Source organism: Hesperophylax consimilis, chromosome 15 (genome assembly GCF_061612785.1).
Source record: "Hesperophylax consimilis isolate HC1 chromosome 15, BYU_Hcon_1.0, whole genome shotgun sequence".
NCBI lineage: Eukaryota > Metazoa > Arthropoda > Insecta > Trichoptera > Limnephilidae > Hesperophylax > Hesperophylax consimilis.
The window spans coordinates 18,486,721-18,514,116 of record NC_142850.1 but is presented as its reverse complement, the minus strand read 5'-3'; the positions used below and the strand labels follow the sequence as shown (position 1 = coordinate 18,514,116).

General features: G+C 36.0%; 1 protein-coding gene across 1 annotated transcript in view; it reads left to right on the top strand.

Moving 5' to 3' along the window:
• The window catches only part of LOC149417417 (facilitated trehalose transporter Tret1-like), a 71,258-nt gene extending 44,626 nt beyond the window's left edge, over window positions 1–26,632 (top strand). The window contains exons 2-7 of the mRNA XM_089640583.1: window positions 595–730; window positions 8,517–8,745; window positions 20,007–20,163; window positions 22,562–22,948; window positions 23,547–23,854; window positions 26,242–26,632. Of these exons, the coding sequence (XP_089496709.1) occupies window positions 595–730; window positions 8,517–8,745; window positions 20,007–20,163; window positions 22,562–22,948; window positions 23,547–23,854; window positions 26,242–26,632 (1,608 nt within the window). The remainder of the gene's footprint in view (window positions 1–594; window positions 731–8,516; window positions 8,746–20,006; window positions 20,164–22,561; window positions 22,949–23,546; window positions 23,855–26,241) is intronic.
• The last annotated feature ends 764 nt before the right edge of the window (window positions 26,633–27,396 follow it).

Here is a 27,396-nt window from a genome sequence, read left to right as displayed (position 1 = left end):
AATATGAAAATTTCGAATGCAAAATAAAAAAGTTCTAAAAATCTCTCACCTTACGTTTTGAATGAACTCAAATTACTGAAAAAAAATTTATTACGATTATTGTCAAATTTTTTGTTTCATAAAAATATCGAAGTTCATAATTTTGCACGAATTGCGGTGGTAACCTTTGGTTTAATATAGGTCTACATTTTAATTGTTGTTATTTTCTGGTTTTGAATATAAAGCGTGGTTCTTTCTCTTCTCAATACCTTTTACATAATATTTCAGACAACGATTTCTATGCTCATATGAGCTGTTTCCAAAAGCGAACAAGTTAGCTTGAGGGAATGATCAATTTTCGCTGATTGTTTAAAGTTCTTCCTTTCCTTACTTTATTATACTTACAGACAATACTTTTGGGAACTTCATAACAATATCACATAATAGACGAAAAAATCACCTTGACCAATTAAAAATTATATTCACTTCATGTAATATTACCTACGTATAAGCTTGTGCATATATATTATTATTGTGTCGCTTTGTTGGAATCAATCTTTGTTCAATATTTATTATACTTTGATAAAATTAACTGGTGTTTCGTCTGTTCTTCAGATTGCTGCAGCGTCTGCGCAGAATCTCACCCTTCTGGACCTGGGAATGGCCATCAGCTTCTCCACCATTCTGATCCCCGCGCTGCTGGGCGCCGAGGGGGACCTGTCCTTCACTAAGGAACAGGCTTCTTGGTTCGGTAGGTCTTCAAACATAGATGTTAGCACTAAGGGAATGGACCATCAACAATGCGTCATTCATCACGGCGCTACATCCCAGGATGGGAATTGGCCTCCTCCACAATTGTTCTACTGTGGCTATTTGCATCCAGTCCTCAGTCCCTCCCATCCTGCTCCAATCCTCTTCCACACAGTATCCACATCTTCCTTGGTTTTGGACGTACATACAGAATCATACAATGGTATGGTCTTCTTGCTCTTCATGATGTTTGAGTTCACGATTCACCTTTATGGTATGTTCCGTTGCCCATTACTTATTATTAGTATGAAACCGCGCGCACAAAATTATTGCCAGCATGGTTCTCCAAACTGCTGTAAATCGCATCTGCGCACAATGGCGCTTCCCGCATTTTTTCTAGCCACACACCAAACGCATAGCTTTGATTTTGCAGTTTGGTCGCAGCTCACTTTCATGCCGTGATATCTATAATCATCTATCCATTGATTATATTTTATTATTTTATTACAAGGTCGTAAAGTACATATATTAATACATAAGCCAGTTTGATGAATCAATTGCATCTAATAACATTGTCTGACAGGAGAATTATGTCGGACCTGGTTGTGTTACATAGAGTCATTAACAACTTAATTGACAGTCCTGCCGTCGTTACCACTATTACTTTCCATGTGCCGATTAGAAACACAAGTCAAAATGTAACATCATTCTGCAATACATACACAACGAACTTTCAGACACACTCACTAACCAATAGGATGAATGATCTGGGAAACAAGTTTGGGGCTACTATTGCTAGGTTTATTGACTCTATTTAGCGTAATCTATTCCAGCACTTTGTTGAATCCTACAAATTATAGTAGCGTTGGTAATTTAATTTTAGTGATTTGTCTTATATGTAGTATTACATTACTGTTACATGTTTTACTAATATTGTTTCATATTCAGTTTAACAGTTTACTGTTATATCATATTTTAATTTTTTTTATGATTTTCTATAGCTTATTGTCTGTTCTTTAAATCCACGTAAAAGCCCGGCTGGGCGTAAACCTAAGAAAAATAAAGTCTTGAATGAATGTTATTAATAAAATTTCAAAAATTGTTTGAATGGCAAACAGAATAAGTTACAAGCAGTTTCCCTTTCATTGCTTTACCTCGTAATTTGCGTAGCGCAGTATATAATTGAGAGTACCTTACTTACTGTGAGGTTGAATTCACCGTTAAAACAGGGCCATTGACAATATTTATTGATGAATAGGTTAAATGTTGGATGTTAGTTGGATGATAAATACACTGGTAAGTTTCAACCTTCCTTGTCGCATTTTACAAGAATACATTGCAAATAATTTTTTTTTTTTAAACTTCCGATTTTGTTGTCCGGGTTAAATCTTCCCCAAAGGAAAAACTTAACCCTTCCACTCACTTTTCCACAAATGATCATCTAGTCAATCAACATTATGTAAGTGCATTATATAAGGGGCCGTTCAAGTATTACGTAAGCAGATTTATTACAATTATTTACCCCCTTGTCACCAAAAGTAAGCAAAACTCTTACCCCCCCCATGCTTACGTAAAAATTGGTACCTATATGCATTTTTCTGTTAATGTATTCTGTTTTTTTTTTATTGATTCATAAGCAGCACTTATAAAATAGACTTAGGATAGAGGACTTTAATGCACATAATATTCATTTAAACAAACTTTATTGACACAACGGGAATCCCCGAATATGTATTCGGTTTTCAAACATAGACAATGTGTGGGTTGCCAATGCGTAAAAAAAAATAACTACTGCTGAGCAGTGCTGACGTAATCACTATCTCGACCCCCCACCCCCCATCTCATCAAAAAAAAGCATAGCAAAGACCCCCCTGCCCCCCTATAGTGCTTACATAATACTTGAACGGCCCCTAAGCAAAATAAATACAAAACAATACAAGAACAACACGTCAACTCACCAGAGATCAAATGGGAAAATAATTCACCGACTCCAGATATTTTCATATCAGAGGGTTCGGCTCGGTAGAACTTCTAACAGGGCCTATAAATCCTACTGATCCCTCAACATAAATATTTAAAAAATCTTTTGTTATCCTACATGTATTCAAAATGACCGACTTTTGCATCTTTATATATAATTTTTTTGATAGATCTAATGCGCCTAAATTTTTAAATTAATTTTTAATAATGATAATGATTTATTGTCTTCTTTTCATTGGTAACATATAGATATAATGATATCCTTACTGGGATCTCCCGTGCTGAGGATGTCATTTACATATTATAATTTAATTATAAGAATTTAATATTACAACAAAGTAACATATGAATTTAATTATAAACATATATCATGTACTATAATTTTTTTTTAAATAATTTTAAAATGAGTAAGATAGTTTTTTTTTGTATAGTTCAGTTTAGTAGATTCGGTTTTAGTCTGTGTTTGATATCAGTATATTTTCTATTTCAGATCTCCCTATATTAAGTATCCAGCTTTTTATTTGAGATTTAAATAAGATGCTACTCTGCTAATAATATTTGCGTACATTCAGTGAAATCAAATTAAGTTAAAATCGCTTTTACAATGTAGAAAATGAATCAAATGCACTGACGCCAGACCAGAATGAAGAGACTTGCCCTAGGGCCAAATCTGCGAAAAATTTCAATGGCGCGGCCTGGAGGCAAAGCAAATGACAACCTATTTGACATCAGGTTCGCGAATTTCTTGAATACACTACGTGATGTTATTATCTAGCGCTCATCGGAACATTTCACAGAATAACGCAGCAATATTATACAGGGTTTTCCAATAAGAGGTGTTATTTTGATATTCAATCGTAAAAGATCAATGGTTTCGTTGCTTGTGTGGCACGTAGCGCCGTCTTGTTGAAAGTAAACGTTGTCCAGATTAATACCATCCAATTCCGGCAATAAAAAATCACTAATCATTTCTCGATAGCGCAATCCATTCACCGTAACTGTTGCTCCAGCCTCATTTTGCTCAGATGCGACAATTTCGCTTGTTGATGAAGCCACCGAGGTGGAAATGGGCCTCATCACTCAAGATGATTTGCATTTGATTCACTCAAGTGAATTTTAATAATTTTAATGCGTTGTTGAAGCAAATATCGTTCCATTTTTATTGATGGCGTAGTTTCTACTTGTCAAATGTAAAAAAATAACAGCTTCAAAAGTAACATCTACCTAAATAGCGGGCTATTCAAAATAACACCTCTTATTGGAAAACCTTGTAGTATCCTGTGCAATCGGTCGGTGTAAACATAGGAATATTAAAGAAAATAATCAGATAATCACTAATATTCCATTAAAATCCGCAGGTACGCATTTTTTAAACTTAATATATTAAAGAATAAACGAATGAATGACATGGAATCTTGGAAGTGGAAATTAACCCACTTCCCGACATTCAATCGAGCTGAAACTCGGTACATAGACTTTGATTTAGTCTTTGATGACAGTGTATTATATCAACTTTTGGTGGCAATCATGAATACACATGCATGCTCACACGCATTGTTCTGATATTGGATGATATTAAATACTTTTATAATTTTGTACTCAAACGGCTGTACATACGGTGTTCACAATTTAAATACAGTGAGTCGTATATTGTTGATTATAAAGTAAATTCCATAACGCAAAATTGAGAAGACACTAAAATTAATATAAATAATTCCCTACCTAAGAAATTTCGGAAAAAAAATTGGTTTCGATTTTTCCCATTGACATAAATACAAATACGCGTTATGTTCATATCAATCGAACAAAAATATGACAAGTTCCTGTTTCTAGATTGAAATCGAATAACGCACGAGAAACAAATAGTCACGACGAATTTGTGCGAATCAATAACATGGCTACAAATAACATCATTCATAACTAAATGAACGGAACGCATTAGAACGAGACAACAATTCAATTAATATGTGTAATTTGAATTTATTGAAATAAAAAGTGATTTAGGGGTACATTCCAGAGTGGAAGATACTACCAGTATCGCCCTGGTGTAAGACCACCATTCAGAATTGAAACGTTGCTCCAAATGGCTTTAGCCGTGTTTAGTGACTAGATCTGAATAGCCAGATACTTCCCCACCTTCCTCTTTCCCTTCCCCACTTACTTTCAGCCTCACAACATCCCCCAATTGGGGATGCCATAGTCTCACTGGCTCCAGACGGGAGCAGTTGGGACTCTTGTGAGGTATTCACTATAAAAAAAATATTAAAAAAAACATGCGAATGGAAAGAAACTCCATCAGATTTGGTTTTTGTCTGATCGACATAAATAAACCATTCACTAGATCGATATCTTCGGGCGTTTTGTATATTACAAATTGGTCCTAAAAACCATAGATATATCAAAATAAAGACAATAAAATTCTCATTCGGAGCCTACTTATTATACTATACACCAATGAAAACATTGAAAGTTTATTCCATAGACTTTCAGAGTTTTTAATTGGTGGATTGAGTTAGGCAATCATATGACGTCACAATATTTCGGTTCCAATTTTCAATCGGAGTTAAACGCAGTAAATCATCAGCCTGTCCACTGGACCCAGTTCAGTACAATCACGCGTATTGTCTAAGTGATCTATCGTCCCTTTTAATTCATCTAAGGTTTTCCCCCGTCATTTTGACTTGATTTCAACAAATGGTAGTAACCTACCTAACTCGTATCACTTGTTCCTGTACTTCATCACCTGTTCATGTACTTCATTTTATTTAACTTTTTCACATATTTTTGTAATATTTATATTTTTGTAATACCTGCATCAACTGTAAAGCGCCCCTGAGGTGATATCTCACAAAAGTGGCGCTTTACAAATTGTCCAATAAATAAATAAATTCTTTATTTACATACGAATGTGTTACCTATCTACCGGTATTAGTATTTAGGTTAGGATAAATTAGTTTTAGAATGTATATTATCGATGGACAGTAAGTCTTCCTCTTATTACACATGCACAGAATCATGATTAACACAGTCATGCGGTCAAAGTGGTCCCAGAGTGAGGTCGTACGTAAGTCATCGACAAAAAATCTCCCTTCTCACACGTCTTGCATGAAAACAAAAAAAAGGACAGAAGATACTATAACGATGACATCGCGTGCGACCTCTCTCTGAAACTACTACAATTAGTCCTCTTCATTGAGTCAAGCATTGTCGAGAATAAATTAAAATAAATTTTCACCAAAGCAATAATTTACATTGACAGATAAACCAAAACCTGTTCCTAGATTAAATGAATCTCTGTAAACTGCTGCACGTGTAAACCTCAGCACTTTATTTAAATTAGACCTTTTTACGTTGTTAAAGCTACATAATACGTACTAAACACACATGCATTTGAATTGCAAATAATATATTAACCGATATATATCGATTTTCTTTTTTGCTTGTAATGTGAAATTATTTGCAGGCTACTGTGTTTGCTCCCTCCTACGACATGGATTTATTCAAGACCTAAGTTCGGTCCTTACTTTCCTCGCAAAGATCCTTCACACATCATCCCCAAAGAAATTTTTGAAAAGGAGTGATTTCTATCGTCGAGTACACCTGGACGATGCTATATTTTTTCTAACCATAAAAAATATTACGTAACATTTTACCAATTTTGTACAATACCGCAGTAGTTAATTAACACCATCCATAAATAGGAACTATCTGTAACTGGTTTTATATGCGAATTGCAGTCTTTACAAATACAACACATTATCACAACATACATGAGAGTTAATTCCAAGAATCTGTGCTCAATGCTTTATATGATTATTTGTCAATAATCCTTGACCTGTATAATTAATAATTGAACAATGTTTTGCACTAATTATTGTATAACTTGTAACTCTATAAATTATCAGAGAGTAACACCATTTTGAGAACTGTAAGTTTTTTAAATAAGTCTATTTGAATTTTTATTTTTTTTTATTTTTTTTTTTTTTATTAACGACAATTATAATTACAAAGTTAAGTATATTATTCGCAGTCCTCCTCACTAGGTATTCCTGTTCCGAGGCGGACTGTAGGTTTTTGTATAGGTGTAGATCGTGATTTCCTTGTTAATTTCTACAAAAAAAAAATTTAAAAATTGTCTTCACATTTGTTCAGTTCATAATTTTATTGATTTCCTCATCTTCATGTTTACTTAGCCATAATTTGATGTCGTTTTTAAATTTTTGTGTCTCCGTTGTGTTTTTGAGTTCAATTGGGAGGGCATTATATAGTTTTGTAGCATGGAAATGATGATTTTTCTGGCCAAAAGACGCCAAATTACGATTCTGTTTCCTTGATTGAATGAATAAATGAATGAATTAATGAAATGGAATCTTCTAACTAGAAATTAACTCAATTCCCAACATCCGTTCGAGGTGACTTGGCAGATAGACTTGTTGTCGATGACAATGCATTCTAACAACTTGCATACAGACGCATTTTTCTGAATAATTTGCTAAATAAATCTCGATACTATCCAATTCGGATTTGGTGCATTGGGATGGAGCGGTTTACTCAATTTAGTCAGTCCCTGATGAGGAAGGTTGAATACTGTCAAACAATTTTTTAAAATTTTTGAAAAAGTTTAAAAGTTCACAGCAGTTTTCGGGAGAAAGGTACAATGCTCAATCAAAAAAATAAATATATGTATTAAAAAAATAAATGTTTATTAATAAAAAAAAAAACATTTTGTTTTCCAACTCAATCATAATGCTTATATTCACTATAAGGCAGCACATTGATTTTCAAGGCAGCCTTTTTAGATGTTATGATGACTTTGTAGTTTATAAACAATTAACTCTTATGTAAATCTTTTGTGATGAACATTTATTTAATACCAGTCCGTTCTATACCATTATATTGCAAATGGTATTTTTTAAAAATGTTCCAAGGTTTCAGTTTGAATGGTTGATTGAATTAGTAGAATATTATGCACTTACGTGTTTGTTGCTGTTCATCCTACTTTTAAACTATATAAAGAAATCTGTTTTGTTTGTAACAAGGCAGCCGTCCCACGGGTCGGTAAGGAATCGACAAAAACCCTAGTGCTATAAAAGCGCGATAAATGTTGCACGATGTATGTTGCATGATCTATGTAGCTTGTAAATCTAAGAAAACTGTCGGTATTGCAGATTTCTGTTTTCGCATTTACCGCCTTTATGCTGAATGTCATTATCTTATCGTCGACAAATTTACTCACGGGTACTATTATAATGATACTATTGTAACTATTGTAAATGATAATTAGTTATTCGTTTTGTGAAATCCACTGAGCGTCTACTGAAACCTAGTACTGGTAGCTGTTTACGAGAAGTACATCGCATCGCTCCCTTTCGCCCCCCGACCCATTTGCACTGTTTGCAGACCCTAATACAAATATATGGATCGGTGGGCTCTCGGTATACCGCACTCGGATTTTGTTGATTGTTTACCGACCCGTGTGACCAACTTTACCTACTTGGCTACACCTGAGTTTTATGACAATTTTCCTAATTAATCATCAAACTGAATAGGGTGAAACAAAAAATAAATATGGCGTATTATATTTTTGAGCGGTAATAATGATGTTTCAAAGACTAAAACTCGGATAACTTATTCGATACATAAACACTATTCAAACATAGGTTCGAGTATCGAATAATAAACACAAACTTTATAAATAAATTAACTGTAAATCCAAAATATAAGTCATCCTTTAGATAAGCTATGGAAAGGTGGTGAAATATTCCCTTAATCCTATATTATTGCTAACTGACGTTTAATGTTTCCAGGTGCTGTCAATTTCGTCCTGCAGCCCTTCGGCAGCATCCTGTCCGGACCCATCTGCGAAAGACTCGGCAGGAAGAGGTCACTTCTCATAGCCAACCTGCCTCACTTGGCTGCTTGGCTCATGATATACTTTGCGCAGAACGTGGAGACACTCTTCTGCGCCAATGCTATCCTGGGACTGGGAACTGGCTTTATGGAAGCGCCTATCATCACGTATATTGGGGAGATTAGGTAACACATACTATTTAAATACATCTATTTGAATTAATGCAAATCTTGGAAGTGGAAATTATCCCACTTCCCGACATCCGATCGAGCTGAAACTTTTCAGATAGACTCACTGTCCAGGACAACTTTTGGTAGCAATCAAGCACAAACAAAAAATCTATTAATAAAAATAACATCATTCTATTAAAAAAATATTTCGTGTTTTACGGGTTGATTTTTTATTTATCTTTGCTTTTCAATTAATAATTATGCATTTATTTTGTGGTCCAAAGCGTTGGGTTTCCACTCACGGCATCGCCAGTTCTTGCCGGGACTCATCTGAGCTTACCAATTTTTGTTAAATCCTCATTCTAGATCAAGATTTTTTTATTTGCCCGCAAGTAGAACTCATCTTAGGAAAAATCCCCTTTTCGCAGTTTAGTACCTACACGTTTTCATGATATCAACATTATAATAATAATACGTATAAGTAATACGTTCGACCGCAAATTAATGCATGGGTATGGAATATATCGAGAGCATCTCCTATCCTTTTCCTATATTCCTCTTCCCTTTAAATTCTTATTAGTTTTAATACAAAAACTTAATAATTTATGATACCTCAAGAGTGCTCCTTTCTGTGCTGTGCAAATTGCAAAGATTTTTCATTATGTGTATTAATTTATTAGTACCTAAATTTGAATAAAAAATAAATAAAATTGAAAGTTTAAAAAAAATCAAGAGCAACAAGTAAATACTAGCGAAGAGAAAACTATTTATTTATTTATTTTTATTTTTTTATTTACACATATACGGCACAACACGTGCCATTAACATAATTGACATACTTATAATAGTACAACAACATGAAGAATAACAGTATAAATGTTAGTAAAATTTAAGAAAATAGGTAAAAAGTAAGGTAATAAGTAGTGTATAAAAACTATAATGTATAAAAGTAAATTGTAAAGTGAATAGTTTAAAATATAAAGTATTAAAGTACAAACCATAATTTATTAGGAAAAAGTATAAATAAAAATAAAAATTTAAAGATTGAAATAAAACAATAAAATGTACCAATAAGATACCTATCTCAAGGTACCGACAATGATTTAAATATAAAAAGTAATATATCCTGGATTATGTTAACCGATATGATAAATTTTACAAGTACTTATGATTTCAAGTGCATTAATAGTTTTAGAAGTACTGGTAGGCATATTATGTTTACATGATGTATTTACGTGGTACTAGCAAACAAATTTAGTTTAACGCATCTTTTGTATGAAGACAGATTACCGGCAGCGTGATCAATATTAGCATATTCATTGCCTAAAATATGCAAGCGATTTATGGTTGAGTTTTGTTCTGCGTTCGTCATAGTATTGTCACAGTGGAAAGGTGTTTTGAGTCGAGTCGGTCTACTAGGTACATGGTAATTTATTAATGAGACCAATTCAGGGGAGTCAAACCAGTTATTGTTTATTTTAAATAAGAAAATAAGATCATTGAGTATTCTTCTATCTTTTAACGATAAGAGTCTCATTTTTTGTAATAAAGATTCATAGTTTATGTCAACCGCAGGAATACCTAATTTGAAATTAATTGATCTGAGAAATTTGCGTTGGATTCTTTCAATGGAGTTTGCATGGCTTTTGTAGAAAGGGTTCCATATGGGGGAATTGTATTCTAAATGACTCCTAACCAGAGTTGTATATAGTATTTTAAATGTTTGGATATTTTTAAAATCTTTACAAATTCTTACAATGAAGCCCAGAATTTTCATTGCTTTACCCGTTATTATATCAATGTGATTGGTAAATAGTAGTTTAGAGTCGAAGGTTATTCCAAGGTCCCTTAATACAGGTACTGACAATAAACTGTGATTGTTAAAAGAGTAACTATATTTGATAGGGTTTTTAATTCTAAAGAAACTCATGATTTGACATTTTTTTATGTTAAGTGTAAGTTTGTTAATGGTACACCATTCTACGAATTTTATAAAATTGGATTGGAGGGACAAGCAGTCGTATATATTTTTTATGATTTTATATATTTTAATGTCATCAGCAAATAATAATATGTTAACATCAGTGAATATGGAAGTGACATCGTTTATGAATAGTATAAACAATATTGGACCAAGGTGCGAACCCTGAGGCACACCACTAGTGGCTTCAAATTCGTAAGATAAGTGTTCTTTAATACAGACAGTTAGTACACGTTTTGATAAATAATTCTTAATCCAACATAATAAATTACCACTTATTCCTAATTTAGACAATTTATTTATAAGAATTTTAATGCAAACCTTATCAAAGGCTTTACTAAAATCCGTGTAAATTGAATCAACTTGTTCTCTATTAGCAAGAGCACCAGAGATAAAATGTTCATACAGTGTAAGGTTAGTTAAGGTAGATCGTCCAGAGATAAAACCATGTTGAAATGATGAGATATTAAATTTTATGCAAGAACATATTTTTTGGAGAATTAACTTTTCAAAAATTTTTGGTATTGACGATTGTATGCATATTGGTCTGTAATTTTCAACTAAAGACTTGTCTCCGCTTTTGAATATAGGAGTGAGAAAGCTATTTTTCCATATTTGTGGGAACTTGCCTGTTAAAAGTGATTGATTAAATAGTAGGTACAGAGGGTAAGAGACACTACTCCCACAGTTTTTTAGAAATACGGGGGGAATTTTATCTGGCCCTGAGCACGATTTAGGTTCCAGTAGTTTGATACATGCTGCAATTTCTTTAATCTCAATATGTATCTGAGATAGTTGTAAATTTATATCGGACTCAAAGTTTGGAATGTCTTCATCAGGGATATCTGTTTCATATACATCCTTGAAAAAATCTGCAAACAAATTGACAATATCTTTGATTTTACAGGAAGTTTTCAGTTTATAGTGCATAGTTTCAGGTATGCCAAGGTTGTTGTTATTTTGAGCTTTACAATAGTTGAAAAAATGTTTTACATTGTTACCAATCGAAAATTCCACATTCTTAATGTAATTATTATAACAAATGTTTGATAATTTATTACAATCTTTTCGCAGCTTGCTGAAAATTATAAAATCAGAAAGATTTGTTGTTTCTTTGTAAATTTTATGCGCTTTTTTCTTCTCAATTACTATGTTAATGAGGTCCTTGCTAAACCAGCGAGGGAAATTTGAAGATAGTTTATAACTAATTGGGACAAAGTTTTCTATGGTTTTATAAAGATGATCGTAAAAGGCTTTAATATTCTCATCGAGATTACCTCCTTCTAGTATAGACCAGTCAGTGTTATATAGATAATCGCGTATTGCAACATAATTGGCTTTATTAAAGTTAGGATATTGTGTCTGGTTTTTAATTTGGCATTTTATAGGGTTACATAATACAGTAATATCTAAAGGTGGGTGATGAGAATCAGGGGGAAGAACTGAATCGAGTGACTTTCCAACCGCAGTTGACAAGTCGGTACAAAGAACAAGATCTAGTAATCTATTATTGTCATTTTTTACATTGTTTAATTGAACTAGGTTAAGGAAATCACATAATTCAACTATTTCTTTTTCTGTGTCAGTTAAGCTAGAGTTTTGAGATAATGTAGAATTGTCGCGGGTACCCCAGTTGATTTTTGGTAAATTGTAATCACCGATGATAGTGATTTTACTATTTGGAAATTTAAACGACAGTTTTTTGTTATTTGTTTTTGGGGTATTATGCCGTGTTGCGCTAACTCCTTCTTTAGCCTACGTTTCGGACAGCATTGCAGTGTCCATCATCAGGGCAGATGTCTTATTTGAGGTTGTGTTAAAATGTGAGCTTAAGTATGAGGTTGTGATACCGTGTTGCCAGCTCCAACCCTCTGAGCTAACATTAACGTATCATTTTTTTATTTAAAGTGGTTTTCTTCGTTTAGCTCTGGTGTATCCGTCAATTACCGGATACCAAGAACTATTAAGCTTAGCTCCATCGTCTCTATTAATGTTTACGGGATTTTTATGAATTTCAATGGTCCGTAATCAGCCGTGCTCTATAAGTTTTCGGTCTCCCCAGGATTTCAGGAACAAATCCAAAGTAATGCCCGGTGTCAATCAAATGCTCGGCAATTGCCGATTTGTCAGGGTGGCCGAGTTTACAAGCTCTGAAGTGTTCCGAAATTCTTTTGGAGATAGTCCGCTCTGTCTGGCCTACATAGACCTTGTCACATCCGGAACAGCTGAGTTTATACACTCCATCTGTTTCCAGAGGAAACTTAGTCTTTGCAGACCTCAGTAAGTCCTGTATCTTTGTTGTTGTTCCGAAGACAGTCTTGATATTTTCCTTTCTCAAAAGCTTGGCAATTTTGTCTGTCACATTGTGCACATAAGGCAGGAAGGCACAGCCTTTCGACTCTTGTTCAACTCTGTCTTCGTTTGGTGCAGATTTGGCTCTTATGATTTGCCTTGTCTGACTTGCTGGGTAGCCGTTACGCTCCAGTGCATCGGTCAGCTTCGTAAGTTCCGCTCCGATTTTATTTTCTTCGCATATTCTGGTCGCTCGGGTCACCAATGTATGGATAAGTCCTCTCTTCTGCGCTGGGTGGTGGTGCGAATCAGCGTGTAAGTACCGATTCGTATGGGTTGGTTTCCTATATACAGTATGCCCTAGGCTACCATCGTGTTTCCGCATCACCTCCACATCTAGAAAGGGCAGGATTTTATCTTCGTTTTCCAGTTCCATTGTGAATTTAATTTTGCTGTGGAGAGAATTAAGATGGTCCAGGAATTCGTTTAGTTTCTACGTTCCATGAGGCCAAATGGCGAAGACATCGTCGACGTAGCGCCACCATACTTTAGGGACAGCCGAAGCTGTGTCGAGTGCCACTTCTTCAAACTTCTCCATAAAAAAGTTGGCTAGTACTGGCGATAACGGACTGCCCATCGCAACTCCCTCCAATTGCTCAAATAGTTCACCCTGAAATGCAAAGTATCCCGTTTTGAGGCAGTGTTCAAAAAGTTTGCAAATGTCTTCCTCATATATCTCCCTGAGCATTGTCATGGAGTCTTCTAGAGGCACATTTGTGAAAAGTGACACGACGTCAAAGCTGACCAGAATATCTCCTTCCTCAGTCTTAACTTTCTTGAGCTTACTTATCAGATCTGTTGAATCCTTAATCCACGATTCAGTTTTACCAGTTTGCATCTGCAGTAATCTTGAGAGGTATTGGGAAAGTTTGTATGTAGGAGCGCCAATAGCGCTGACAATCGGTCTCATTGGGATTTCCTTTTTATGTATTTTTGGGAGACCATACAGGGCAGGAGTTCTAGAGGCTTTTACAAAAAGCTTAGACCGATCCTCTTTCCTGATGCTAGAAGCTTTCACTAGTTCCCTTGTCTTTATGTCAATCTTGTTGGTGGGGTTGTTTTTAATCTTCTTATAGGTGCCTGAATCGCACAAGAGGTCTTCCATCTTCTTTGTGTAGTCTGCCGTATTAATCACGACAGTGGCATTTCCTTTATCGGCTGGCAGAACCAAGATTTCCTCATTGGCGCGTAATTCTTTTAGGGCCATAAACTCTCCTTTCGTGATATTGGGGCGGGGTATTTCAGCCCTTTTCAAAATATGGCAAGTCTCTTGCCGGATGTCCTCTGCTTGCACCTCTGACATTTTGTGTACTTTCATCATTGTATGTAGTGCAGTCTCTACACCACATACGATGGATTCCACAGGTATCTTTTTGGGGGCCACTGCAAAATTCATCCCCTTTGCCAGTACAGAAGTTGCGTCTGGGCTCAACGCAAGGGTCGAAATGTTGATGACAACTTTATTTTGATCGAGTTGTTTTCGATCACCTTTTTTGTCTCGGTTGAGCCTTTCAAACTTTTGTTTCTGTCTCGCATCTGTTGACTGCTTAGATCTTACTGCTTGTTGGTAAGTCATGTTGTCAACTTTTCTCCAGTCTTCTTCGGTAAGGGTTGCACTTAGGTGCAGATGTAGAGCGAAAAGGTCCCGAGATACTCCATCCAGCTCGCCTCGCACATTGTGGATCCTCTCCCTTAATAGTGCAGCCTCCGCTCTTTGGAATACTCTATCTGCTTTCCGGGATGTGATGTGTCTTTTTATTTGGATGTGTACTGGTACAATCGATTCTTCTTTACACCTCTTGAGAAAAGCAAGGCTGCCCAAAAAATGGTTTCTTTTCTTTCTCAGATTCTCCAATCGTCGTACCAGTGTGTGAACTTCCTCCCCATAGAGGTTCGTCAAATATGATTTAAGATTTTCACGGCCAAAAGTATTTTTGTTATTTGTTTTTGGGGTATTATGCCGTGTTGCGCTAACTCCTTCTTTAGCCTACGTTTCGGACAGCATTGCAGTGTCCATCATCAGGGCAGATGTCTTATTTGAGGTTGTGTTAAAATGTGAGCTTAAGTATGAGGTTGTGATACCGTGTTGCCAGCTCCAACCCTCTGAGCTAACATTAACGTATCATTTTTTTATTTAAAGTGGTTTTCTTCGTTTAGCTCTGGTGTATCCGTCAATTACCGGATACCAAGAACTATTAAGCTTAGCTCCATCGTCTCTATTAATGTTTACGGGATTTTTATGAATTTCAATGGTCCGTAATCAGCCGTGCTCTATAAGTTTTCGGTCTCCCCAGGATTTCAGGAACAAATCCAAAGTAATGCCCGGTGTCAATCAAATGCTCGGCAATTGCCGATTTGTCAGGGTGGCCGAGTTTACAAGCTCTGAAGTGTTCCGAAATTCTTTTGGAGATAGTCCGCTCTGTCTGGCCTACATAGACCTTGTCACATCCGGAACAGCTGAGTTTATACACTCCATCTGTTTCCAGAGGAAACTTAGTCTTTGCAGACCTCAGTAAGTCCTGTATCTTTGTTGTTGTTCCGAAGACAGTCTTGATATTTTCCTTTCTCAAAAGCTTGGCAATTTTGTCTGTCACATTGTGCACATAAGGCAGGAAGGCACAGCCTTTCGACTCTTGTTCAACTCTGTCTTCGTTTGGTGCAGATTTGGCTCTTATGATTTGCCTTGTCTGACTTGCTGGGTAGCCGTTACGCTCCAGTGCATCGGTCAGCTTCGTAAGTTCCGCTCCGATTTTATTTTCTTCGCATATTCTGGTCGCTCGGGTCACCAATGTATGGATAAGTCCTCTCTTCTGCGCTGGGTGGTGGTGCGAATCAGCGTGTAAGTACCGATTCGTATGGGTTGGTTTCCTATATACAGTATGCCCTAGGCTACCATCGTGTTTCCGCATCACCATCGTGTTTCCGCATTCCGCAACATTCCGCAACACCATCGTGTTTTCCAAAAAAAAAAAAAAATGATACGTTAATGTTAGCTCAGAGGGTTGGAGCTGGCAACACGGTATCACAACCTCATACTTAAGCTCACATTTTAACACAACCTCAAATAAGACATCTGCCCTGATGATGGACACTGCAATGCTGTCCGAAACGTAGGCTAAAGAAGGAGTTAGCGCAACACGGCATAATACCCCAAAAACAAATAACAAAAATACTTTTGGCCGTGAAAATCTTAAATCATATTTGACGAACCTCTATGGGGAGGAAGTTCACACACTGGTACGACGATTGGAGAATCTGAGAAAGAAAAGAAACCATTTTTTGGGCAGCCTTGCTTTTCTCAAGAGGTGTAAAGAAGAATCGATTGTACCAGTACACATCCAAATAAAAAGACACATCACATCCCGGAAAGCAGATAGAGTATTCCAAAGAGCGGAGGCTGCACTATTAAGGGAGAGGATCCACAATGTGCGAGGCGAGCTGGATGGAGTATCTCGGGACCTTTTCGCTCTACATCTGCACCTAAGTGCAACCCTTACCGAAGAAGACTGGAGAAAAGTTGACAACATGACTTACCAACAAGCAGTAAGATCTAAGCAGTCAACAGATGCGAGACAGAAACAAAAGTTTGAAAGGCTCAACCGAGACAAAAAAGGTGATCGAAAACAACTCGATCAAAATAAAGTTGTCATCAACATTTCGACCCTTGCGTTGAGCCCAGACGCAACTTCTGTACTGGCAAAGGGGATGAATTTTGCAGTGGCCCCCAAAAAGATACCTGTGGAATCCATCGTATGTGGTGTAGAGACTGCACTTCATACAATGATGGAAGTACACAAAATGTCAGAGGTGCAAGCAGAGGACATCCGGCAAGAGACTTGCCATATTTTGAAAAGGGCTGAAATACCCCGCCCCAATATCACGAAAGGAGAGTTTATGGCCCTAAAAGAATTACGCGCCAATGAGGAAATCTTGGTTCTGCCAGCCGATAAAGGAAATGCCACTGTCGTGATTAATACGGCAGACTACACAAAGAAGATGGAAGACCTCTTGTGCGATTCAGGCACCTATAAGAAGATTAAAAACAACCCCACCAACAAGATTGACATAAAGACAAGGGAACTAGTGAAAGCTTCTAGCATCAGGAAAGAGGATCGGTCTAAGCTTTTTGTAAAAGCCTCTAGAACTCCTGCCCTGTATGGTCTCCCAAAAATACATAAAAAGGAAATCCCAATGAGACCGATTGTCAGCGCTATTGGCGCTCCTACATACAAACTTTCCCAATACCTCTCAAGATTACTGCAGATGCAAACTGGTAAAACTGAATCGTGGATTAAGGATTCAACAGATCTGATAAGTAAGCTCAAGAAAGTTAAGACTGAGGAAGGAGATATTCTGGTCAGCTTTGACGTCGTGTCACTTTTCACAAATGTGCCTCTAGAAGACTCCATGACAATGCTCAGGGAGATATATGAGGAAGACATTTGCAAACTTTTTGAACACTGCCTCAAAACGGGATACTTTGCATTTCAGGGTGAACTATTTGAGCAATTGGAGGGAGTTGCGATGGGCAGTCCGTTATCGCCAGTACTAGCCAACTTTTTTATGGAGAAGTTTGAAGAAGTGGCACTCGACACAGCTTCGGCTGTCCCTAAAGTATGGTGGCGCTACGTCGACGATGTCTTCGCCATTTGGCCTCATGGAACGGAGAAACTAAACGAATTCCTGGACCATCTTAATTCTCTCCACAGCAAAATTAAATTCACAATGGAACTGGAAAACGAAGATAAAATCCTGCCCTTTCTAGATGTGGAGGTGATGCGGAAACACGATGGTAGCCTAGGGCATACTGTATATAGGAAACCAACCCATACGAATCGGTACTTACACGCTGATTCGCACCACCACCCAGCGCAGAAGAGAGGACTTATCCATACATTGGTGACCCGAGCGACCAGAATATGCGAAGAAAATAAAATCGGAGCGGAACTTACGAAGCTGACCGATGCACTAGAGCGTAACGGCTACCCAGCAAGTCAGACAAGGCAAATCATAAGAGCCAAATCTGCACCAAACGAATACAGAGTTGAACAAGAGTCGAAACGCTGTGCCTTCCTGCCTTATGTGCACAATGTGACAGACAAAATTGCCAAACTTTTGAGAAAGGAAAATATCAAGACTGTCTTCGGAACAACAACAAAGATACAGGACTTACTGAGGTCTGCAAAGACTAAGTTTCCTCTGGAAACAGATGGAGTGTATAAACTCAGCTGTTCCGGATGTGACAAGGTCTATGTAGGCCAGACAGAGCGGACTATCTCCAAAAGAATTTCGGAACACTTCAGAGCTTGTAAACTCGGCCACCCCGACAAATCGGCAATTGCCGAGCATTTGATTGACACCGGGCATTACTTTGGATTTGTTCCTGAAATCCTGGGGAGACCGAAAACTTATAGAGCACGGCTGATTACGGAGGCCATTGAAATTCATAAAAATCCCGTAAACATTAATAGAGACGATGGAGCTAAGCTTAATAGTTCTTGGTATCCGGTAATTGACGGATACACCAGAGCTAAACGAAGAAAACCACTTTAAATAAAAAAAATGATACGTTAATGTTAGCTCAGAGGGTTGGAGCTGGCAACTCGGTATCACAACCTCATACTTAAGCTCACATTTTAACACAACCTCAAATAAGACATCTGCCCTGATGATGGACACTGCAATGCTGTCCGAAACGTAGGCTAAAGAAGGAGTTAGCGCAACACGGCATAATACCCCAAAAACAAATAACAAAAATACTTTTGGCCGTGAAAATCTTAAATCATTTATTAAACGACAGTTGTTCAATATCCTCGAAATGACTTTTGTATACACTTATATCTGATGATGGCGGAATATAAACACTGCCTATGATATTTTTTTGATTTTTGCCGTTTAGTAAAATGTAAACTTGTTCCACATTAGAATTTTTGGTTTTCAGAAGTTTTGAAGGATGTATCTTGTTGACAGCTATCATGACGCCACCGCCTCTAGATTTAGCGCTGGTTTGTTGACTTCTGTCAGACCGGTAAATATGATGGTGGGGTAGACCAAGCTCAGCAGAGTTGATGGATGGTTCCAGCCAGGTTTCCGTAAGAATGAGGATGTCATGTGGCAGTGTTGGGGCATGTATTTTAAAGTCCTTAAGTTTAGTTTTCATGCCTCTGACATTTTGGTAATAGCACTTCAGTTTGTTTACATTGTGTCGTTTTTTGGAAGGGTTGTAACAATAGTTGGTTTGGAGTTTATGTACTTTATGGTAAGGTTTGGTTCACCATTCTCTTGACGGAACAATAACTGCTTTCTAAGCTCCACCAATTGATTCCTTTGGAGGATGGTTAAGTCATTACTTGCTTTGATTCCGTCTTTAAATTTGGTGCTATTACGTAGGAGAGTTCTCGGTGCGATATTGTTTGTAAATTCCAATTTAATTGGACGCTTTTTTTTGGCAATTTTCTTGGCACCCAGTCGGAATACTTTGACGTTGATTAGAGCTAATGACGGGTCGATAGCTTTTATAGCCGAAGAAACTTTGTCTCTATCTTCCGTAATGATGACTGCCTTTTCATCAGACAAGCTCTCGGGAACGTTATATAATATGACGTTGTTAGATCTGATGGCCCTATCTTCCATTTCGGTGACAATATCACCCATATTAATGTCAATCGGGTTGGTCCTGCTGAGTTGCGTATTATTAACTATGTAGTTAACTCGTAATAAATGACCAGATGACATTTTAAAACAATTTTTCTGATTCCTTCCTAAATTTACTATCCATTTAGCTTTCTTGTGACGATGATGAACGAAACGATTTGTAAAATAAATAATTAATTCAGTAATTTAGACAGTAAATGGTTTTTCTCATTCTTAATTGTGACCTTTAAATAAATTCATAGAAACATTTTACGGTTTTTCAACTTCCTCGTATCCGTTTTTTTTTCAGCCACTCCTCAGTCCGAGGCTTCATGACAGCATACGCCGAGGTTTTTGCTGTTTTTGGAATATTCCTGGCTTACCTCCTGGGGTCCCTGCTACCCTGGAGGTTGGCAGCCGTCACTTGTCTGATCTTCCCACTGGCAACACTCGTGGTCGCCATTTCGGTAATTAAAAAAAAACAGTATTTAACACTATATGGTCGGGCATATTACCGCCAAATTGGGGGCGAAGCGCCGGTGTTTTTTTTAAATTTTAGCGCCAAAATTAGACTTTCCGCAAAATATTCATATCTTATGATCTATTTGATATTTTTCGATGAAACTTTCCGTGTTTTACTTTAAAAATATGTCTCTATTTATTTATTTAGCAATGTACCTATGTGTAATTCCTTTTTTTATTAACAAAAACTTACTACATTCTTGGGAATCATAGAAAAAGCAGTATTTCATAATCGAAATAACATATCGAAATTTATTCATACAAAATTACAAGATTATTTAGAAATTTTCAATACATATAAAAAAAATGCTTCAATGTATGATAGCGTTCGAAACACTTTCCTTTATGCAGGGGCACATTGCAAAACTTGCACATGTACCGCGTTTTACTGCGTAGTTTGTGAGCGGAACATACGCGACAACGATTTTATTATTTTTATTTTTTTGTTGTGTTTTAAACACATTGTATTGACAGGTAGATAGATCGGGTACCGCCGACAATAGAAAACACATGACCCAGCACCCATTTAGAACCCCTTGTTTACAAGTTTCCCGCTCCTTACCGCTTTGCGCAACAAAGCGTCTTACTGTAAAAAGGCGTATGACGAGTTTTCTCGTTTCCCGCAAAGAATGTGTTAATAATATTAAAACAACCCCAGCAGCCAGCATCCTCCATCTCTCCTCCACAATACGAATAAGAATAATAATATTTTAAAAATTATTTAAATATTGTAAATAGGATTACATAAAACTGTAAAACACATTAAAAAAAGATATATATTTTAATTTTATTATTTTACCAAGTTTACAGGTGTCTAATTTATTATAACTTACACATTTACATTTCTATTGTTAATGACATTTTTCTTTTGTTTAATATGGCTCTTATAATCCAGCTTGAATGTATCAACCGGTGCAGATTTTATACTTTCATTTTATTGAAAAATTAATTTAATATAACTTTATTAATTATTATTAAATATAACCTTATCTTAGTGATTAGCAATAAATTACATGAGAGAGATTTGATATCAACTACAAATAATTATCTATAAATGGTTTAAGAAATTCAATTGAAAACACTACGTAAATAATTCAATTTATTTGTTTCATGTCAATTTTTTCATCAATTTATTGTACAATTGCATAACATACTTACACATCGGGCAATGACCACTTTCTCCACGATACTGGAATCGAGTTATACATTTTTACCCCGGGGTTATGGGCGTTGGGCATAGAGTGAAAAAGTGTTACTTGTGCAATTGGATTCCATATACTTTTATCATTAAAAATGTGGTTTACTTGACGAATATGTGCTGCTAGATTTATAAAATAAATATTAGTAAAGATTTAAGAAAGATTGGTCACCACAAAAACTTTATTTTAAAAAAAGAAACATGTCTTCAATAATTAAATATTACACTTTGAGGTTTTACTCATTAAGTTATTCTAAAAATAAAATATTCTTCATGGACTTGCAAAAAATGCAATAGATGTCGCACATATTAAAAATAATAAATAAAAATAAAATATATTTATCTAAGACACTGTCTAGATTGCATTCAGTTCGGGTTGAATCTTGCGATTGTACATAAATATATAATAGCTGCCAGTAAAAATGTGCTGTAAGAAAATGAAGACGATGTTTGTAGTTCTTATTCGAAGTATGATACAGTTAAATATGACCGAAGGAGAAAGGGTCCCATTAGCTCAGTTGTTATGTGACCTTTGCCTAGATGTGACCGTATCTTTTTTCTGATTTTATGTGTCAAATTTTCTTTTAGGAAACGCTAATATTGTCTTCAATAATTAAATATTACAATTTGAGGTTTTACTCAATAAGTTATTCCAAAAGTAAAATATTTTATATATGTTTGTAATAATACTGTAGATCCTTCGGAAGATATAACTGTTTCTTATTGTTTAAATATCATTTTACAAAAAATAATTCTAACCAAAGAATAGAAGAAAATTTTGCATCATTCATTTTGAAATTTACGACAAATCAAATATTTTTCTCTCTACTAACTTTGGCGTCTACACATTTATCTCTATTTTTTGAGGATTTGGCAAGATTATTTTGTTGATTTTTTCTCAATACAATACGCAAGTTCTAGCTCTAGAGTTAAATCAAAGAGTTACTTTTTCTCCTGTTACATAACCAAATTTGATATATCTCTCTTGGAGATATTTATCCCTTCATAGCTTTATACATTCTAACGCCTTTGACGGGGCGGAAACGACTGTTTTGGAATTGTCGGTCCATAATTATTTGAGATTTAGATAATATCCTCGATCGATATCAATTTATCAAAAATTGAGTTAAATGTACTTTTTCTAGATTCCAGAATCTCCCGTGTGGTTGCTCACAAAAGGCAGAAAAGAAGAAGCCTTCAAGGCTCTATGCTGGGTTAGGGGTTGGGCAGAGACCCCAGAGGTCCAGAAGGAATTTGAAGAGCTTCAGATATATCAGGAGATCAGCTCCCAGTGTGCCCACTGCAACAAGGAAACACTTACGACTACCGACTGTCCACACGAGAACATGGGATGGTTCGCGAAGACGAGGCTAAACCTTAAAGACTTGTCAAGGAAAGAACTAATGAGGCCTTTAACCGTGGCTTTGTTGATGTTTTTAATTCAGCAGACAACTGGTATCACAGCGATAAGGCCTAACATGGTGAATGTTTACAACAGCTATGGGATGGGACTTGATGGACATATTGCAACCGTAAGTCTTATTTTTAGATATCTTCACGGTGGATTTATTATTTATTCAGAGTATGTGTTAAATTACTTGTTACACGATTACAAGTAAATGCATAATCAGGAATAATTGGATGACATTTAAAGATTGTGACAACCTAGAAAACTGGTTATTAAGGAGATTTATTATGATGTTTAAATTTATTGTAAAATGCAATAATAGAATACTAAGTACTTAGTTCAGCAGATGTAAACAGCAATGTCTTCTTCAATACAGCTAAAAAGCATATTATGGCACTTCAATATCTCGATTAGGCTTGTACATATTTTTTAATAGTTCAGTGTTCCATGTATATTTATTTTTGTGGATTAATTATCAATAAGTCATTTGGAAAATTGAAGAAATGTAGATCCAATAACCTTCATTGCCTTGGTATAATGAATTATTACTGATTAATGGAATACGATTATTATGTTTTTTTAAATCGTTTTTTTTTTTTCAATATGCTTACATATTTCTTTTTCTTTTATGTTAATTGACATCTTTTTTTTAATGAACAGTATTACAATAGACTGAACAGTATTACATTTCATAAATCGTGAATTTTTTTCTCTCTTTCTAGGTTATCACCGGTCTAATCGGCATAATCGCCACCATCGCTATGATGCTAACAGTAAAGACAGTTGGTAAAAGGTTCCTAAATCTGATGTCCCTCGTCGCGGCAACGGTCTGTTCCTTTTTGCTCGGAGTTTATGCCTTCGTGGTCATCCCTCACAATGTCAGCTCCTACGACCCGGAGACCTTTGCAACCGATACTCCAGGTTCCACCTCCTGGCTTCCGATCACCCTGTTTATTTTACTGAATTTTGGAGCCAGCATGGGTATTGTAATTATGCCATGGATGATGCTATCAGAGATATTTCCGTTGAGGTGAGAAAAAAAATTGTTACCATCCAAGTACTGTGAAACAACCTGCCCATGATTAAATAACAGAATTTTTACTTTCTCATTTATGTATATTAAGAATAGGATCAGTCCAAGAATCGGCCCATGTGGTACTCCCAATTTAATTGGCAGAAGGTTCGATACTATGTCCCTATCTTTAGTAGTCTGATAGGTACCTGTTTTTTTAATCAAATTTTAACCATTGTAGTGCCGTTCTATTTCTTCCATTTTTGAAGTGAAACTTCTTTAGGCGCGTAATGAATTTTCGGGGACGGAGTAAAACCGAGTCACGATCGAAACGAAAATGCGGGTACCCCCACCACCGATTAAAGTTCATTTGATCTAGTCAAAGTTTTGAAGTAACATATAAATGCTTCTTAGCTCATCCCGACAACTGGCGTTGGTGGTGTAATGGTCAGCATAGTTGCCTTCCAAGCAGTTGATCCGAGTTCGATTCTCGGCCATCGCACATTATTTTTTTGTTTTTAACGCCTTTTTCATTCAATATCTTATTTTTTAGTAGGTCAGAACATTTTTTAAAAGAAAATAATATTGCAAAATAATAAAAACACTTATCTCACTGTGATAAAACATTACTCCGCTAGAGCGCGCTTTGCGTTATTGTGTTGGATTAAAATTATTATCTAATCCGTATATTATGATAATTGTATTACATTTATTTAATTAATTTATTTATTTTGATAATATGTAATAATTTTCAAAGTTTTGAAGTAACATATAAATGCTTCTTAGCTCATCCCGACAACTGGCGTTGGTGGTGTAATGGTCAGCATAGTTGCCTTCCAAGCAGTTGATCCGAGTTCGATTCTCGGCCATCGCACATTATTTTTTTGTTTTTAACGCCTTTTTCATTCAATATCTTATTTTTTAGTAGGTCAGAACATTTTTTAAAAGAAAATAATATTGCAAAATAATAAAAACACTTATCTCACTGTGATAAAACATTACTCCGCTAGAGCGCGCTTTGCGTTATTGTGTTGGATTAAAATTATTATCTAATCCGTATATTATGATAATTGTATTACATTTATTTAATTAATTTATTTATTTTGATAATATGTAATAATTTACAGAAAAAAAAATTAAAACTATCTCCCTCTGATAAAATATCCGTTCGCTAGAGCGCACTACGCGATCTTGTGTGGGATTCTATTTCTGTACATTGTACATTATTTTTAAAAATATATTATATTGAAGTGAAACTTCTTTAGGCGCGTAATTCGGGGACGGAGTAAAACCGAGTCAGGATCGACACGAAAATGCGGGTACCCCCACCACCGCTCACCGTTCACTGTCCCTCTCTCACCATATGCGCTTGTTGAGGTGGGGGAGCCGCTCACGAACGTTCTCTCTCTTCTCTTCTTTCCTCTCTCTCAGACACCAGCGAACTGCGCCACGCCAAGCATCAGCTGCTTGGTTAGTATACTGCGTCGTGAGTGTAATACGAGTGAAATACGTAATTGATTGTGGTTCATACGGTTTAACAAAAGAAGTTTCACTTCTGTCTTGCGTAGGCTTGACACACCCACTTTTTTTTTTTTAAATTTTCAATTATTATCATATTTGTCAGTTGTTATAAATGCTCCTTTGAAATCAAGAAAGGAAGCATCTATATATTTCTTTCCTTCAGTATGAGATTATTGTTATTTTTGTGCAAACTGTGGCTAACGATTACATGTGCAGTGTAAAACATATAACTAGCCTAAAAAGAGGAAAATTATCACTAAAAAACATGAAATTTTTTCTACAATATAATAATTGGAGAATTTGTACATAAAACCTTGAAACTTATAATTCAAAATATTATATTTTAACATTAAAAACTTGCATAGCAAAAAAAAATTAAGAGTTTCCTTGTTTTTTGGTTGTAATCAAGAGGCAACTCTGTCGGTGAAAATTATTTTTGTGTTGAAGACCTCCCCGCCTCACGTTAACAGCCCTCGATACTAGCAATTAAGTTCTCGTCAAAGGTTCTCAACGTGGGGCGCACGTCCCAACGGGAGGCAATTGGATTGTTTTGGGGCACAATCCGCAAAGCATTAATAAATTATGAATTTTTTGAGAAAAAAGTGGCAATTGACACAAACACATCTGTAGGTATTTTTTTTCAAATACAGATAATTTATTGCCTTCGGCGATGCACATTTTTGATACTTTTAATTATAATATGGTAAATTTATGTGTCTAGGGTAATTCGATTTTAATTGGAAACGCCCTTGGGAAAGGGTAAGGTGAAGATTGTTAAAAGTATTATTGGAAAAAGATTTTATTAATAGCTAGTCAAAATCAATGCTTTGCGCTTTTGGAGATGCAAATGCAATTTTAAACAATATATCCATTTTTATTTCCAGGGGCAGAGGAACAGCTTGTGGGATTGCAGCTGCTTTCAGTTACATTCTGAACTCCATTGTCTCCAAGTTATACTTCGAGGTAGAGACATCTCTTGGGCTCTATGGCTCCATGTGGCTCTTCTCCTGCTGCAGTTTATTGGGACTGGTTTCCATGTATTACCTGATGCCAGAAACAGAAGGAAAGCCATTCGAAGAGATAGAGCGAGAGTTCTCAGGAAAACATATGCCAATCTTCGCCAACGATTGCATCAGCAGAAAAATATTCAAAGACAGATGTGTAGACGCTAAAGTTAGTAAAGAGAAAAAAATCAATAATAATTCTGCGAATATCTTGAGTATCGAGAAGCAAGTTCATAGGGAGAATGATGTAAGCGAGAATAGTAAATTATAGATTATGATGTATTGAGTCTCAAGCCGTGTTTGGCTTAAAATATCGTGCTTTAAAACGCTGTGTTTTTAGAGCGCCTTTTTGTAATATTTTTTATTATTATTTTTATGTTATAGAAACAAACAGTACAAGATTTACAGAGATGAAACAATATACAGGAATAAGATACTTCATGTTGGGTACCTATGATGTTTCCTTGTAATGTCTGCTAAGTGGTATGATTATTCCTTAATTACCAGGTGACGTTTGTAGTATGAGTGTGTGTGTGTGTGTGTGTGTGTGTGTGTGTGTGTGTGTGTGTGTGTGTGTGTGAGGGTGGGTGTGTGTGTGTGTGTGAGTGCGTGCGTGCGCATTGAACAGTTTAAATTATTGACATTATGCCACGTTTGAATTTGGGCAGTGAATCCGAAAAAATGTCAATGTTAGATTTAAGACAAATATTATTTAGAGTGATATGATTATATTTTGTGACGACGTTCGTATATTGGTTCCTTTGTGGGGTATTGAACCAATAATAAGACATTATAAGGGTCAACACTTGTCAATTGTTTTGGAGGGGACAGGCCAGTAGTGATTGATAAAACATTTATTTGTTAGAAAAGATAATCGCCCGCTAAATACAGACCGGGATTAAGGTTCGCAAACCAGGCTGCGATCTCTTTTGGCGACACGTGGCATATTTCCGTGCGCTCGACTAGAGCGGCCCGTCTGTAGTATTATAACAGTGCTGGTTAGGCATTACACCATCTTGCCTAGAGTGGTCCAGC